Source organism: Anomalospiza imberbis, chromosome 5 (assembly GCF_031753505.1).
Source record: "Anomalospiza imberbis isolate Cuckoo-Finch-1a 21T00152 chromosome 5, ASM3175350v1, whole genome shotgun sequence".
NCBI lineage: Eukaryota > Metazoa > Chordata > Aves > Passeriformes > Viduidae > Anomalospiza > Anomalospiza imberbis.
This window is the reverse complement of record NC_089685.1, coordinates 60189288-60206372: the sequence shown is the minus strand read 5'-3', so window position 1 is coordinate 60206372 and position 17085 is coordinate 60189288. Positions and strand designations below refer to the sequence as shown.

The 17085-nt window shown below is 40.7% G+C and overlaps 2 protein-coding genes across 6 annotated transcripts in view; one reads left to right on the top strand and one right to left on the bottom strand.

Annotated features, from left to right (window-relative positions):
* Positions 1–6706, bottom strand: part of NCF4 (neutrophil cytosolic factor 4) — a 35962-nt gene extending 29256 nt beyond the window's left edge. Inside the window, exon 1 of the mRNA XM_068191144.1 lies at positions 6390–6706. Within this exon, the coding sequence (XP_068047245.1) occupies positions 6390–6406 (17 nt within the window). The 5' untranslated portion in view covers positions 6407–6706. The remainder of the gene's footprint in view (positions 1–6389) is intronic.
* Positions 1878–15052, top strand: PVALB (parvalbumin). 5 transcript variants are annotated; one of them, XM_068191151.1, is made up of 5 exons: positions 1878–1935; positions 5555–5622; positions 7609–7741; positions 8200–8309; positions 13474–15052. In XM_068191151.1, the coding sequence occupies exons 2-5, from the start codon at positions 5562–5564 to the stop codon at positions 13500–13502; spliced, it is 333 nt and encodes a 110-aa protein (XP_068047252.1). In that variant the 5' UTR covers positions 1878–1935; positions 5555–5561; the 3' UTR covers positions 13503–15052. The 5 variants fall into 5 exon arrangements, with proteins under 5 accessions (XP_068047252.1, XP_068047253.1, XP_068047249.1 ...); XM_068191152.1 differs by lacking the exon at positions 1878–1935 and adding an exon at positions 4923–4940; XM_068191148.1 differs by lacking the exon at positions 1878–1935 and adding an exon at positions 5096–5114.
* Positions 15053–17085: the final 2033 nt, after the last annotated feature.

The window sequence follows — 17085 nt, the reverse complement described above, 5'->3', positions numbered from 1 at the left end:
GCTACCGAATGGAAATGAAGCTAACAACCATGATATTGGCATCTCTAAACCAGAATCTAACCTTGGTACTACACCAAGGGTTTATAATATGGGAAAGGGGAGTGCAAACCCCACATGACTGGATTTAGTAAACAGTATAGGATGACTTATACTGTTCCAAAGGTAACAAACCATTTGGTTGAAACATCTGGACCCACAAGAGCCAGATACTTCACACTGTAATTATCACCTGCTCTGAGCTAGGGTATGGACACAGTGTTTGTGAGAAATTAACAAAGCTGCTGAAAAGAAGTATTACTTCCCATACTACTGCAGCACACTGAAAACCCAAAAACCACTACAGGAAGTAATAGGAAAAAAAATAAGTAAGAGAAGATAAATGGTTGCATTAACCTTTGTCATGTTTGATTCAATAAAGCTGCCTCTTTAGAAATTATCTAAAGCTGATGGAGTACTTCCAATTTATCACAGAACTCAGCATCTAAATTATATGGGCAGTAGAGAAATATTTTTAAATATTCCTATCCCGTGCATACCTCAATTATCTTTCCTCACTTCTAGGATCAATTAATCAATCTAGAAAAATCTGAGCTCGCTTTTGCAGCACCTGCCTTTCACAAAAGATAATTTGCATTGTATCACAAAACCTTGCTTGCTTTTTAACCTAAGAAATGTTGGGTTTGAGTACTGAAACAGAAAAAAAACCTTTTTTTTTACTCACAAATGTACTATAGATAAAGGTAGTGCATAATCCTTTAAAAATGTTTTCTCTTGCCAGAAAAACATTAAATATTAGGAAACATGTCCCCAAATGGATTACAGAATGGCAAATACATTTCATAGACATTTTTATTGTTCTTATTACTGCTTGACAAAGTAAAAATAGACGTGTCTTCAAAGGTGTCTTTCCCTGGAATAGCAACTCAGCATAAAAAGAATTTATATGCTGAAAAGGTTACAGTCAATGTATTATGGCTGTATATATAGGATCTTTTCATTTACAATTCCCTGTCTCTCTCAAGAAAACTCAGGTTGTAAATTTTTAGACTTCTACAGCACCTTGCTCAATGGGTCCCTGAATGGAGATTTTGCACGCCCCTGTAAGTATGATCAATCAGAATTACACAATTGAGTTTGTTATTGCCTGCAAGAAAAAAAAAAAAGAAAAAAAAAAAAACAAAAAAAAAAAAAAAAAAAAAAAAACTGACTTCCTTCAAGGCCAAGAGCTAAAGCTGAATGATGTAGCTTCAGGTGCAGGAAGCAATTTAGAGCTGTTATGTTTTGTTTCAAGTAGTATCTGTCAAGGCTAATGAAAGAAAAGGGCAAACTCTGGAGCCTATCTTTGCTTTCCCTCACGCCAGTGAGGGGGTTACATCTTCCTATTCCCTTGGTGAGCAGAGCCCCATCTCTCGAACTGAACTTCCTAATGCATCGTGATCTCCCCGATGCCACTTTCGTCTGATGCATGATTCATGGTCCTTTGCAAAACGTTTTCCCTTGCCAGAAAAACATTAAACATCATGAAAAGTGTCCCTAGATGGACTACACAATGGAAAATAGGTCTCAATGACATTTTCATCGTTGTTATTTGACTATTTGTTCCTTAGCAGCTCACTTGTACTGCTTGCCTCACCCCTTAACATTCAAGTTTCATGCGGACCATCAGTTTGCCAGTGTAATGGGTTTTCACAGCCAGGGGAAGGTAAGCGCCAAGGATTATTTATAGCGTTACTCTATTAGTTAAGGGAAAGATAAATGTGACACCACCAACAAAACCCCTGAATATCTGATACCGATGAGGAGTGGGTATCACCTGCCGAAAATAGAAAGAGACAGAGATATTATATAAGAGGGGTTCCTACCCGGAGTTCCACCTCTTTTTGACCACCTCCCTATCTAACACCTTTTCAAGCGTGCTTCCAAGAGATTCAAGAGGTAAGTAGTAAGAAAATGCTCAAATTTCCGCAGCAAACGTGGATTCACCAGCTCCGGGCAAGAAGCGGGATCTTCGCAAATAAGGGTACCTTCTATCACTTCGGCATCATTCCCCTTTCCATAAACAAAAGCCCGGAAACAAAGAGATGCAAATCTCTCAAACACTGAGGAATGGCTTCCCGCAAAGGAGACTCCAAATGAGAAGAATAGATCATTAAAAGGAGTGAATAGGCGAACTCATTGAGGGGGAATGAGGAGAAAAGCAGGGGAGAAGGTGGAAATGACAAAACTGGGAAAGGGAAGGAAGAAAGTGAATGAGAACGAGAGCAAGGACTCCCGAAGAGGTTATACAGAGCTGAAATAGCCAGCTGTGAACCAAAGACAAAAAAACACAACATCCAGAACATGTCTAGAAATGGCACCTCTCTTTCTGCACAGATGACTGTAAGCGATGGGATGAAGTTGCTCTCTTTGGTGTGGTCATTATGAAGCTAAAGGAAATGTGTCACCCTTTTTGCAAAGGACCGCCGTCTTTCTGCTTCAGTTCTTGGTGTGAAGGCTTCGTGGTGTTCAGGAAATTCTCCCTGGTTTGCTTTTGGCAAGGGTGGGCTGATTTCTACTTTATTTATTTGGTCGTTTACTTAGAAACAATATCATCATTCTGGTGCTGGTGGAGTGGGGACTTGATCTACGCAAAAGTTTTGGTGCAGACAACTTGGAAATCCACAGTGTGGATTTTGTAAATAGCTCGGGCAGGAAAATTGGCAAAATCTCAGAGATAAAGGAAAACGCGTCATTCATCTCGCAGGGATGATGAGAAAAAGATGAAGGGTCGAGTGAGAAACTGTCAACTCGTGAAACACCTTTTTTATTAGAATAACAGTTTTGACTACAGGTTGGAGGTTAAAAGCTGGAAATTTGCTAGCTGTCCTTAAAGAGAGACACTGTTGAGGCTGGAGCTGGGCCTCAGCCGCTCCTCCATGTCAGATCCCAGCTGTCCGCTTCGCAAACCCTGTGTCGCCTCTTTCACCTTCCTGGCTGTGGAGGGTAGACATGGCTTCTGAGCTGGGGGAAATGTTATTTACGCTCTACAGATGGCTCCACCTGATCTGAAGCCTCATTTTTCTGACACCTCTCACTTTTCGCCTCCACAGCATGATTAGGCCGTAGAGGGCTGACAGATCCGGTGACGGAGGGAAAGCGGGGCAGTTCGCGCACCGTTAGAGATGCGGAGGGAGCCGCCCGGCTCCCATCCCCGGGACCCAGACAGGGAATGCGCCTCTGGCCGGTTTGCTTGGCATGAGGCTAGTTAACCTGATCGGCGTCTGCCAGCACAGCAGGCAGCGCTGCGCATCGCCTCTGCCAGCCACCGGCTCGAGCTACCCCCGAGGGCAGCCGTCCAAATGTGCTGTGCCTTGTCAGCAGAGCGGGGTTAACACCGAAACACGAGTCATCCGCTAGGAGCACCTCCGCTGGCGGGTGGGCAGGTGCGTTCCTGTTTGTAGGGACCTAAAAGGAAGCTCTGTGGCTCAACAACGGGTTTGCAAAAGATTCGTAAGAAAGGGGAAAAACCTGCGGAGACTGAGGCCCAACTCCTTTTCAGACCACACCGATGCCGCACGCAGCAAAGCAGGGAAAGAAGAGGCCGGCGGTGTCTGCACTGGCAACAAGAAAAGATTGTCCTCTCTTCCCTCAGTTAAGGAAAGGTAAAGGGACGTCAATTTCATAACATACGGCACGCTGATCTCTGGCAAACAGCTGCATATCGATGGGTCTGCACTCATCCTGCGTTTAAAACGGACTAACAATAGGGTCCTAACCCTGAACTCCGCTAAAGCAAGAGACCCCAGCACCCCGAGTGCTGTCTTTACTGCACCCTTCCACCTCACAGCTCCAAAAGAACGGGGCTGCTGAGTGAGAACGACCCATGCGAGAAGGTGCACGGAGCTCTTCTGAGGGGCTGCTGTTCATCTCGGTTCAGCATCCCAGCGCTCAGCTCCTCTTTCCCTGTAGAGCAGGGAAGGATGCGTTCAGCCTAGGGAGAGGGACTTGGCTTCACCATCCATCTCCTTGTTTGTCCTTGGAGAAAACTAAGCATCTCTTGCATCTCGGGAAATACACGAAAAAGGGATGCCGTGGCAGGGGGGTTTGGGGGGAAGTTCCAGCGAGAGAAAAATGTCAGTCCCTTCCACAATGAAGAGACGACTTTTAAGAAAGAAAAGGAGGAGAAAAAAAAAGGGGGGGGGGACCCCAGTGTCACCTTCTCCTCAGTCCTTCTGCGTTCAGTGTCATGGTAATGACTTATCCATTATAGCTTAACTTGGGCCATGGAGGGAAAAAAAAAAAAAAAAAAAAAAAAAAAAAAAAAAAAAAAAAAAAGACGGGGCTCGTACTTCTAAAAGCACCGAGCAATTATTGACAGCACAACCCGAGGATCTGCACAAGCCGCCCCCTTTTCGAGGCTGCTCTCCGGCGGCCCCATTCAGAGGAGAGGTGTGATTGTGGCAGCGGGACCGGGCCGTACCCGAGGATCGCGCCCGGGGATCTCGCTGCCACCACTCTGTCCTCCCCCGTCTCTCCTGGAGCAGCGATGCCAATACTCCTGCAGAGATCTGCCCTACTACTGGGCCCTAACCTTGGCTACCTCAGCCTAATGGCTCCTGCCCAAACTCTGAGAGCAAGTTGGACTACTTGCCATATTTTATGTGGAAAATGAGCACAGATTCTTGGAGAAAGAAAATAACCCTAGAAAACACATTACAAATCCTAAATGCTTTCTTTTTTTGATGCTAATGGGAAGTGCCCGGTCCTGCCTGAGAAACCCACTACCGCACAGGAGCTCCTCACGAGTGTGTTGTCACCTCGCATCTCGTTTTGCCATACCCTATCACGGAAGATTCTGCAGCATATTGTGCTTTACAAACGGGATCTGTAGGATTTGCTGGGATGTGATAATTAATTCAGTGAGGATGATGCTTAATATGGACTGGCCTGAAAGAAAAAAGGTCTAAAAGGAATATGTGTGTGAAGGGGAGGGGAAGGGAGAAGGGAGAGATGTTTAAAGAGGTTGAACGATAAGGCAAATGTTCAAAAGCTACATTACATTTGCTTCCCGACCTCAAGAGCAGCTTGAAGCTTGGCATATGCTGCAGTTCCTTACTCATCACCGAATATAACTGGTAAAGCTCATTCTGACTTACTAAAGGAAAAGGCTCTGCTCTGCACCACTAGTTTGTCCACTGCATCCGAGGACTTGACCTTGGCAAAACTCTTTCTCCAGCCGGTATCACAGCAGACTCTGGCACTGCTCCAGTAAGGCTTAGGCTCCAGCCTCCCAGGGAGCGACCCCCCCCTGCGTCCTCCCTCACCCCAGTCCCCACAAAGGCATCCCCCGTGCCCTCTCTTTAGCTGAACCCTCGCGTCTGTGGACTACTTGGTGTTCTGCAAACTGGAGAGCGACAGCCCACAGCACTTATCCACGCAGAGCTATAGAGCTGGCACGGGTCCAGCCTTTCCCGGTGTGCCATCCCCACACAGCACTGCAGCTTTGGTCATATGAGCAGAAATGATGAGAAAAGCACTTTTTAATCTTTTCGCACTTGCTTCCCTGTTCAAACAGTTGCAGGATGGCTATGACTGACTTGCTCAGCGCTGAGGATATCAAGAAGGCTGTGGGAGCCTTTTCAGGTGAGTGCTTTTTTCCTATTTTTTTCTCTTCTCTCTTTTCCTCCTGTCATCCCTTCAGGTTAGGATAGCTGTGCATTTATTTCAGCTATGGGAAGATTAGAGGAACTAGCTAGACAAAATTTCAAATGAGGATGTGTTTTCAGATGTTCAATGAATGCCTCTGACAGGTTTATGAAGTACAAGGCTGCATCCTCAGCAAAGTTGTCCTGCACCTTACAGAGGTGAAATATTTATTTTTAAGGAAAGTAAGCAGTAACTGTGGAGAGACTTTGCTTCTACCGAGAGGATACTTTCAAAGGGAACAAACCCCTCGGCGAACCAAGCTGCATTATATCTTGGTGTGGGATAGAGAAGTCAGCAGTGGATGTCAGCAGCTTCCCACTCATTCCTGAAATTTAGTTTCAGATGTTACAGAACTGCTGTTTCCCGTTCCAAGGATATAAGAAACCACTCTGTACTTTCTGTGCAGAATCCCCGGGTGGGCTTTGCTTTTCGGGATGGACAGAAGGCAACAGTAGAGCACGGGTGCGGGTGCACTGCTCGACTGCAGGGGCTCCCTGCAGGTCGAATGGCTGCAGTGGTCCACACTTGCCTCTCAGACTCCTCCGGGTATCAGATGTTCCCTACCCCTCTCATTCCTCGCGACCCCCAAAACTGACAGCAAACCCTCTTCGTGTTTACAGAGATTCAGGTAGGTGAGGCTGCTTTCAAAGAAAGCCAGAAATCGTGCTCCGGGATGCACGTTATCCCCCCCTCCCCCAAACTACCTGGCTGACCGCACCATCCCGGGGAGCCGCCTCTGTCTGTCCTGCTCTGTGCGATGACCTTCCCGAACAGACAGGAGCGCCAGACCCGCTGAGCCCGGCTCAGCTCAGAAGCCGGAGAGTCAGAGGGAGCGACAAATTGCTTTGCTGGATCCAGCAGCTGTTTTACTCATTAGCTTCCATTGTTCTGTGACTATCCCTAAGTCCCGGAGCAGATGCAATTAGCAGCAACTAATGACAGATCTCAGGCAGATCACAGAAGACTGAGCCTCCTTAATCTTATGTAATGGGAAAATTTAACGCGGCGGCAATAAGAATGCATGAGGGGAAAAAAAAAAAAAAAGAAAAAAAAAAAGAAAAAAAGTCCACCGCATGTTTTGGAGGTCACCGTATGGTATTTCCAATCCACATCTCAGTTGTTAGGCTACCTGGGTGGGACAAAAGCGGGCGCGGTTAAAGGACAAGGGAGGTGGAGCAGGTAAACTCGGCTCCGATTTCAAGGGCTCTGGGTTGTTTGTTTTTTTCCTCCCCGGAGACAGCTCCTCACAAGGTCTTGCAGGCAGCGCGCCGTGCAGCACTCCCTTGCAGTGTCTGAGCTCACACACCACGATTGCACATTCCTTTAGTGGTGGAAATGGAACACTGATTTTTAGTAAGTCTCCAGGGGAAAAAAAAAAAAAAAAAAAACAGTGCTCTGAAACACTTCTCGCCAATGCTTGAGCAAGAGCATTTTTGGTTTTTTTTTTCCGGGGGTGGAAATGTCAAAAAGTGACAGCTATCCAATAGTCAGAGTCTGCTCTCAGACGTCTGTTCTAGTGTAAAACTTGGCAGAAAAAAAAAAAAAAAAAAACCAAAAAAACCAAACAAAACAAAAAAAAAAAGTTTAAGGCACTGAAATGAGACCGAGCACATTAGACCTCAGCTCCCAAAGCTCCCAAGTCTGTCACAGACTTCTTGTGTGACCTTGGGCAAGTCTCATCCTTCTGTAGCTCAGCTCTTCATCTGCAAAATGGAGACATTGCCCCTCTGCTCCTTTGTTTATTTCCATTAGCACCTGTGAAGCACGGACGATTACACTGAGTACACCCTACCACAGCTGGGCTCCACTGTTCCTCCCAGGGCAGGAAAAACAGCAGCATGGAAGAAAACCACGGGTATATGTTGATGTGTGTGTGTTTCAATGACTTTTCTAAGCAGTTCTCTGGTTTTTCATCTCTTATAGCGGCTGAATCTTTTAACTACAAAAAGTTTTTCGAGATGGTAGGATTGAAAAAGAAGAGCCCAGAAGATGTGAAGAAGGTTTTCCATATTCTTGATAAAGATCAGAGCGGCTTCATTGAAGAGGAAGAATTGAAGTAAGTAAAGTTACATCCTTTCTCAAATATCCCTGCCTTAAGAGTCTAATTTCCTATGGGTTATTTTTACAAGACTCTAGGCAGTAACATACAGCTGAAACTCTTGACTAGTATTTGTGTGCTATGCCAGTTTGTTTGCCGAGCACATGATCTAAAGAGTGTTGCAGATAGCTGGTTGCCACTTGAATTGCAGGATCCCTGAAACACATGAATGGTCAATGCCTTACAGGTAGTTCTTCAAACGCAGTTTCATAGTAAGGCGCTTCTGAATGTTAAAGAAGGTCAAAAACAGCAGACACAACGCTGGATTCCAACTTGTGTCTCAAATCAGTGGTACAAATAGATACGAAGTGTAGTTGTTCTGTGAAAAAAAAAAAAAAAAAAAAAAAAAAAAAACCCAACCAACCAACCAAAAACTCCGAACAAACCTTCCTTTATTTTCTATGCCTCTTCCTTAGGTTTGTCCTGAAGGGCTTTACCCCAGAAGGAAGAGACCTATCAGACAAAGAAACGAAGGCTCTTCTTGCTGCTGGAGATAAGGACGGTGATGGTAAAATTGGCGCTGATGGTATGTAATTAGAGGAGTAAACTTTGACAGTAACTACCGAATATTACCCTTACACACAAGAACTGAGGAAACCTAGGAATCGCTGGGGGCTGTGACCTTCGGAAGGGCGTGATTTGGGTTTAATGGAATGCCAAGTCCTGCTCCATTTGCTGGACCTTGCTCGGAGGCGTTAGAGGAAGAGGAGCCGAGTTGTGACACTAGAGGGGGCAGGAGCTCACAGGACCCGGCTGTGGGTCGGGCACTCCGCAGCGCAGCACTCAGTACCCAGCCAAACTCCACTTCAAGTGCTGTAATTTGTCTGTTGGTACCAGTGGAGTGAGGATCAGGACACTGCGAGTTAAGAGACTGAGGTTTGACTATAAAGCTTGGAAAGAATAAAAGCTGAGTGCCAGCATTTGTACTTGATGTTTAGTTAGTGGGAAAGTAGTGCATGACTTAGCAAAGCAATGCTCCTAAAATTCAAAGTACACCCATTTTGCTACAGAATTTCTATACAATAACAGTCTATCCAGCTTATGCTAGTGTTTACGTGGGTCTTCACACCTAAGAAAGCTTGTCAGTTCCTTTTACTGAATATGAGAAATACAAGAAAAGAACAACTTTCCCTCTCACAGCATTGCTTAAAAAGCTAGTGCTGTTTGCTATTCCCCCTTGGGATGAATCAGCTTAGCCCACACACAAAATTTCTCCTTTTTCCTCTTTTTTTGGAGGTGAGAGTGAATGAAACACACTGAAGGAGACAAGAAGAGATGCAATTCTAAACTAAAGCTTTCCTCATTGAAGGAGATAGAAGTTTGTGGCCAGAGTACTAAACCACTTAGAGAGCAGGCAATTGCTAGGGTTTTGACATATCAATAAGCCATATCATAAGTGGAAATCTAAAAAATACCTAAACCCCTTCATTTCTCTCTGTGTTACCTAATCTCTACGATTTTTTAAAAAAGTTACCTAAAAAAAAGTCAAATAAAAGAGAAATAAAAAGCAAAGTTAACTAACACAGTCTCCCAGCTTAGAAGACAACACACAAAAACAGCCACTGACATATCAGTCAGGAGATGCACACTGGCATATCTGTGACTATGGCCATGTTCCTAGACCAAAGCCTCTTAATTATGACTATACTATGGTTTAGGCAAAGCTCCTGCTAAACTTCAGCAGTGCTGCTGAATCCAGCGTGGGTGTAATTTCTTGAAACTTCATATTCTTTGTTATACAGGTCTTCTTTATACACACTAAAATTAGTGATAGTAGTACTAAAATCACTGGGCAAGTTTTTCAAAAGAAAACTCAATTCAGGTAAGTAAGCTTCCAGCTGATCCAGACTCAGATAAATTTTCAGCTATTCCAGAAGGCTGCAAATCAAAACTAGTGTTAATTGGAATAAAAGAACAATATTGCATAATGATTTTGGCTTGTACAAGAAAATACAGCATTAACCTTCATATTTAAGACTACCATAACTTTTTCTTTGAAACAGTGCATGAAACCCAGTACATTGTAATAAAGCAATATGAAATGCCTCTTCTCCTTATCTCTTTCTTCTGCAGCTTTTACTGTTCCCTAACTTTGAAATGGAAATACTCTGTGTTTACACTTGATAATGAGAAGAGAATGATGTGCTTTTTTCTTTTGATTCTTCTGACCATATCCCATATCTTTTTTGACCATATTTTTTTTCTTTTGATTCTTCTGACCATATCCCTACCATACAACACTATCAGTTTCTTTTCCATTTCTTAAATTTGACTTTAACAGCCAATTTTTACACCAGGAAGGCTTGAAATACATACAAAAGTTAACAGCTGAGACTGTGACCAAAGGACAAGGAGGACAGATACTTCCCAGCTTTTCCTTTGGCTTATAAATCCAATTCAAGACTATAACTGCATATGTAAATAAAATGTAAAGTCACAAATGTATATCCCGTTCACATGCAGTATTGCGATGCTGTATTTCTGTTGCAAATCAATTTTGTTTCCCTGCAGCTGAATTGTCAGGCATCACTTCTACCCCTTGTTTCAAACATCAGCTTCCTAAATCACTAAACGATTGCAAACAAGCAGCCTTTCATAGGGGTTAATGTTAATTCTCCTGATGGCCCTTTCTGAGGGAATGCTGTCCCTCAGGATTCCACAGCCGTTGTAAGAACTGATCTTTAGGTATTTCTAAAACCACAGAGACAACTAGCTCCGATGTATCATCACAAACATTAATCCCAACCTAATCAGCCTTCTTCTAGCTGGGCTCTCACATTACAAATTTTATCTTTTTTATTTTGATTCTTCTTTAAACCTTTCCTCATTTCTGCAAGAGCATTCAGCTCTGAAATAGTTTCAGCAGTTTACCTCTTCTCCAATCATGGTTTGAGCTTGTGGCTGATGAAGCAGTTTCAAAGAGCTGAAAACTTGCAGCCAGTTCCTGTAAGACATGATCATCTTCTGTGCAGTGTCAAACCCCCTCCACATTCCACCAATGTGGTCAGGAGATGATGAATCTGAAAAAAATTGCAGGTCAAGACCAGGTTACCTCATAACACAAGCAAGTTTAGCTTCTAGTTTGGGCTGAAAAATGATGCTGAAGCAGCTCTACTGGTTTCAGGAAAATATTTATAAGAAAGAAGGGGGAAAAAAAAAGAAATTTTCTAGTCATTGTTTTAAATCTATTTTGTGTATTGGCATTGGACATGAACATCATGCCTTTTAGTTTCTTGATATTAATAGACTTGAGAAAGTACATAGAGAACTTTCAAAGATCATGCACTGTGGGCAGCACAAATCCAAATTTTTATCTCTGTAAATCAGAATGTTGTAAAAATGTGATATTAAACATGCAAAATTATAACTATTAAATCATGACGTTGCAGCATAAGTCATTACTTATAAAGTTTCCTAAACAGATTTACTGTTGTAAAGAAAATGTAGAAAACACAATCTGATGAGAGAAATCACGAGCCTACAACATGTCCTCTGTAATCATGTCTGTGATTTCAGTAAAATACTAGAGGGCATGCATTAGGCTGGTATATAGTACTAAAGTGTACTGAACACAGTGTCGTCTCCTTCTAAGTCAGAGCTTTGACATAAAACAGCTAGTAAATTATTTTACATGACAAAATGGTCTAAATCCTTGCAATTTAAAGCCACTATTTGCGCAAAGAAAGACATAACTTAATTTTGTATGGAAGGGTAACTACAACTGGAAACAAGGATGTAGTAAATCACAAGGATTCCCTCACTATCAGGCCAGAGGCAATAACCATTTACAAGGAACTGATATACCCTGCCTTATCTCAGAAGTTTTGCATATATGAGTACACTTTGTAATAATGCTTCTACAAGCCACCTGTGGTTGGAGTAACCTTCATACAAAAATGAGTAGTGAACTAATTTAGAAGATTATTCAACTGGAACATCTTTGAAATATTTAAAATACATTGAAAATCCTGGGGAAAGTGAAATTGCTGCAATTATTCAAGAAGGAGTATTTTATGGTTTGCTGGCTATCAGAAAGTACCTGTGAAATATATTGCTATTAAGTGATAATAGCACTATCAAAATGTATTATAGAAAATATTTGGCTGCAAGTCTGAATAACCTTTTCCAAATATATTCTGTAGATACAAGTTATTATAAAAGGTATTTAATTTAGCTGTAATAAGTATGACAACTTGTTTTAACAGTATATGCATAATTAGTTTTCCCTTTTGGAAAGGTTTGATCCATTGCAATTCATGTTTCTCCCTGTAGGACTTATTCACACAAAGATTTAATAATCATGGCCTTTCTCCTTTCTGCCCAGAACAGTTGGGGTTTTCATCACAAGCACTTTATGTTATCTCTTAAATTCAGTTTGCGACACTTTCAATCTATGTACCCACCATGTACAGGATTTATACATGTTTTGTGTTAAGTAATCTGCATCACTAATCCTAATTTGGATTTACATCTTTCAGAACGATGGATAAATTTGGAATTAATTTAAACCCTCTAACATTTTTTATTTCTCAGTTTGGTTTGTATGCATTTGGCAACATATTTTTTGGACATGCCATCAAAAGTGCTGTTTGCACACAACAGTCAATTAAGATCTCACTTGCTTAGAGTTTAGCATTTTTCAACTGAACACCAGAATATTCTTTAAAATGCCTAATTTTAATCTTCTATCTTTTTCAGTTGCCAGACTTTGCTCTTCATTATGTCAAGCTTCAGTAATTTTTTCTTGAGCCTTTACAGATGACTCCCTCCCCTGTTTTTCATTTTCCACTCAGCTGATTATGTTAAACCCATAAACCACTCTCTCTGCATACCCTCTAATCCCTTTATCGTCTTTGTTGCTCTTCTTGGGATTCCCTCCAGTCTGTCATTTTCAGTGCTCTGAGGCACATACAACTGTGCAAGGTATTCTCATGGGTAACTCTTCCAAGGTTAGATGGAGTTAGGAATTATAACCAGTCAGCCATTCACCAGGATACAAATGTGCCTTTTCCATGCTTTATCTCCCTGCTGAAAGGCATGATATATACTAAAGCATGAAATAACCCCAAACCGCAGATAGATATATTTATGTAAATATTATGGGTGTACCACTAATAAAAGACACAGGGTAAAATCCTGGCTCTCTGACACCACAGGAATTTTTCTCATTCTTACAACATGGTCAAAATTGCTACATAGGTTGGTATCAGCCTTCTGTTTTTGTAATCTGTCATTTTCACTGAATGTACAATTACAAAATTGAGTTTAAATGCAATATAATTATAATATGGGACACAAATACTTTGAAAGTCTCATTAATGATTCTCTTTGCCAAACTCTGATATAAAAGAAATTTATCTCACTGCAAGATTAAGTTTCTAGTTATTGCCTTCATCCCATTGAGACTTACAAAGAAATAACCGAGAACTAATCAAGTTCTTCAGATGAACAGTGGTGGAAGTCTTACAATCTGGCATGTATAACATTTCTCCCTTACTCTCAAAAAATCCTTTCATTTCACTGTATATTTCCCAAATCATACTTTCCCTTTAATTAACTTGGATTTCTTTGCTCTTCTGTTATTGTGATGTTTCTGCTACACAAGTAACTCTGTATTCATTGTAATATGCTTCCTCCTACTTTAAATTTTGGTTTTTAAAATATTTTTAAAAATTCTTTCCTTTCTCCAGAATTTGCAACTATGGTGGCTGAATCATAAAGGCTTTGACCAATGCAAACCCTTCACCCATCCTTCACTGCCCAATTCCAACCACCTCCTGCTGACTGCTTTGGCTCCTGTTCTATTTATTTATGTTATTTTATACTCCAGCTCTGTTCTCTGCAATCCTGCAACTCTGTAATTGTGCTGAAAGACACTGTTAAAATAATAAAGGTCACATCAATCTGGGCTTTCTTCTCTCTCACTACAACTTGTTTCTTATTTCATGTAGGCTTGGCACATGCTGAGAGAAAATGTTACTTGTTTTTTGCTGACATCCCTGCTGCTTTATCCCTAGCCAGGGTAAAGTAGGAAGAAATTTTAAAAATTATTTTGGATAAAACATGCATATAATGAGTCATTCAGTCCAAGTCCTGAACTGTGGCAAAACTGACTGCATTATTTTTAAGCCATCCCTGCTAAATGGATGCATACTCATAGCCTGGAAAATCTCTAGTGATGGAAAATCTCTAGTGATGGCAATTACCCAACTTCATTTGGCAGTTCTTTCTTTCAACTTAATCAGTGTTAAAGCTAAAAAGTATTTCCTAATATTTAAATTACATCTCCCCTGCTGCATTTTGGTGATCAGTAAATTGATCATCGTCTGTATAATTTGTTAAATTTTCCCAGTGCAGGGGGATTTTTGGATAAAAGGTTTGACAGAAATATCAGTTCGTGCCAATCATACGTGAAGATAATTTCATAAACTATTAAAAAGCAGTCACTTCGGAAACACAGGGTATGTTTACTAGCAATGTTACACAACTATCTAAGACAGGAAGAATGGCCTACTCACAAGAAATAACAATATGAATTTCAGGAAAAAAACCACCAAGATTCAGGTGTGACGCTGCAGTTGATAATCCCACTGTAAAAACAGTAAATTAGAAAATCCCATCCAAAAAAAATTTATTCTAAAACTTTACCAGATAAGTGAGTATCTTCTTTGGAGGAAGAAGGAAACTGAGGCTTTTGCTAAGGAAATGATTAGCCAATAGTAAGCCTATGACAGAGCTCAACACTTATATCCCAAGTCCAGTTCTGTAACTTTGGCACCAAGCTTACACTTTTTACCTGTGTTGTTGGGGGGTGTTTTGCTTTTAAAGCAAAGACTAAAGCAGGGGAAAAATCCTTTCAGGCAACATCTCCCCCACATCTTGACAGAACATTGATTATTACTGGAGCAAAAGGGAAGGGTATTTTCCATTTCTGTATTCCAAACTATTCCCTGCAGCAATAATACCTTATTCAATTTAGATTTATTATCGCCAATTTAGTGGAGACAACAAGATAAGGCTGAAACCCTGTCATCATCACACTGTACAGAATCCCATCCTCTGCCACAGCGATTACCCAATGCTGCTCGGGAAGCCAATAAATGTTCCTAAAGCCATTTTAGATCCTCACTCTGTAGTAACTTGCAAGGAAGACTTTTTGCTGAAGATGCTGTGCGTTCAAATGAAATCCTTTGGTTTTGCACACTGTATATACGGTTCTGAAGGATGTATTGATTTTTAAGTATTCTAAATAAAGCAAATGAAAACGGATTGCAGTGGAGGGAGTTTATTTCCAGCATTTTCTCGGCAGCTGCTGACCTCGCGTGGCAATAAAGCCTCATTGCAGCCGCACACAGAGCCACCGAAAAGGCATTCGGCTACTGCAGCAGCGAGAATGAAGGTCCAGGGAATACGAGAACCGACATAAAAGTTGTTGTATAAACAAAGCCCTTTAGAGTCCCTTTCTGCTCTCTGAAGCTGCAAGGATTTGTATTAATGCTTCGCTGGATGGCACGAAAGCTGAGATTTTATCCAGGGCTTTAGAAAAAAAAAAAAAAAAACCAAAAAAAAAAAACCAGCAAATAAATAAAACCACTAATGAGTCTAAAAAAACAAATACAACAGATTACGTGAAATAAATCGAGTTACAGCAACATCAATGGCGATATTTCACAAGCATTAAAGTCTGAATACCCCAATGTTCCTTGCTTCAGTCTTTCTTCATGCTGTTACCTCAATCACTCAGGAACAAGCAACACTGAGTGCCTAATTTGGCCTGAAATTTTTCAGTCATATAGTAATGGAGAAGGTGAAAAGAAATGTCCTTTATTTTCAAACTGAAAAAAATTATAATGGGTAGAAAGACCTCCAAAGTACTACCTCTACTTTTCATGCTGACAGTATAAGATATTCTAAACCTAAACCTACATTTGATTGGTTTATTCAAATATGCAACTGATATACTCAGATCCTGTATTCTGAGATCCTATACTCTGAATTCCCAAAAACTCTAATTAAACACACTTTTTTTCCCCCAGCTGCATTTTAAATTAAAAGTTCAAATTTCAACATGCATCTATCGCCAAAGAAAAGAAAATTTCAAATACAAGTGTAATATAAGTAAATCTCTGCCCAGAGTCAAAATGACTGTTTTATCAATTGCCATCAAATTACTACTTTCCTTTCACTGCTGAATCTTCAATGTTTTTCTTAGACTCTTATTTTCCCACACAAATTTCTTCCAAATCTTCTCCAAATCATCAGTTGTTTCATTTCAAATTTTAAAAAAATTCATAATTTTCCTTTTTGTTGGCTGTTATCTAAACATGGCTCAAAATACAGTAAATAAATGCAGAATTTGAAGTTACAATAAAATATAAAACAAAACATTTCATATACAAAACATTAAGTTATTCATTCTCATATTGCTCTTCCCATAATGTCTTTGAAACTGTCACAGAAACCACTGTAAAGCCTGAAGAAAGCAGAAATTGCTACAAAATTTAATCAGGCTTTCTGCACTGTGTGGATTACAATATGCTTGACAAATACAAAAAATCCACACTACCCTGCAATTTACTGTTTCATGAAGAAAGATGTTTTAATTTTCAGATGCATAAGCAAAGGAGCGAAATTACATTTCTCCAAGAAACATTCACCTTAAATTTCTTAATTGCTATCTTAAATCTTCTTTGCTCTGAACTGTAAGTGTTCCATTGTTTTCTTCCCTGTTGTAATACAGTAGAAGTTATTAAAGGAAAAAAAAAGACTTCAGCCATCATGTTGAAGACAATTTTTTAAATAATCAGTACATAGCCTTTACTTAGATTCATATCCAATGGTTTGCAATGGGACAATTGAATGACAAATAAAAAAAATAGGCACTATTTTTACCTTGTTCATACTGGTATTCTGCATTGCTAGAGAAGAACTTGTTTGCTCTGAGCTACAATTCAAGAGGAAGAAGAGCCAAATCCTCAAGTGGTAGCTGAACCATCACTTCCTGACAAATGGCATTAGCATTTAACAGAAAGAGTTTGCATTAGCAGACTGTCACCAACTCTTAATATTTCTCCAATCACCATTTACCATTACTAAATCCTTAACCAACAAATGCATAATTTTTTATGCTTTAAGGGTCCTGCCAAGCTCTTAATGGAGTTTCATGGATCAACAGTTTTCCACATGTCTTATTTTGGGAATCAATGGACTGGAGGCCATAACACCTGTTCACCTTGCAGAAGCTGAGCTAGGATTTATATTTACACTCTATCCACCAAGTCCCGAGATCAACACTGCCTAAT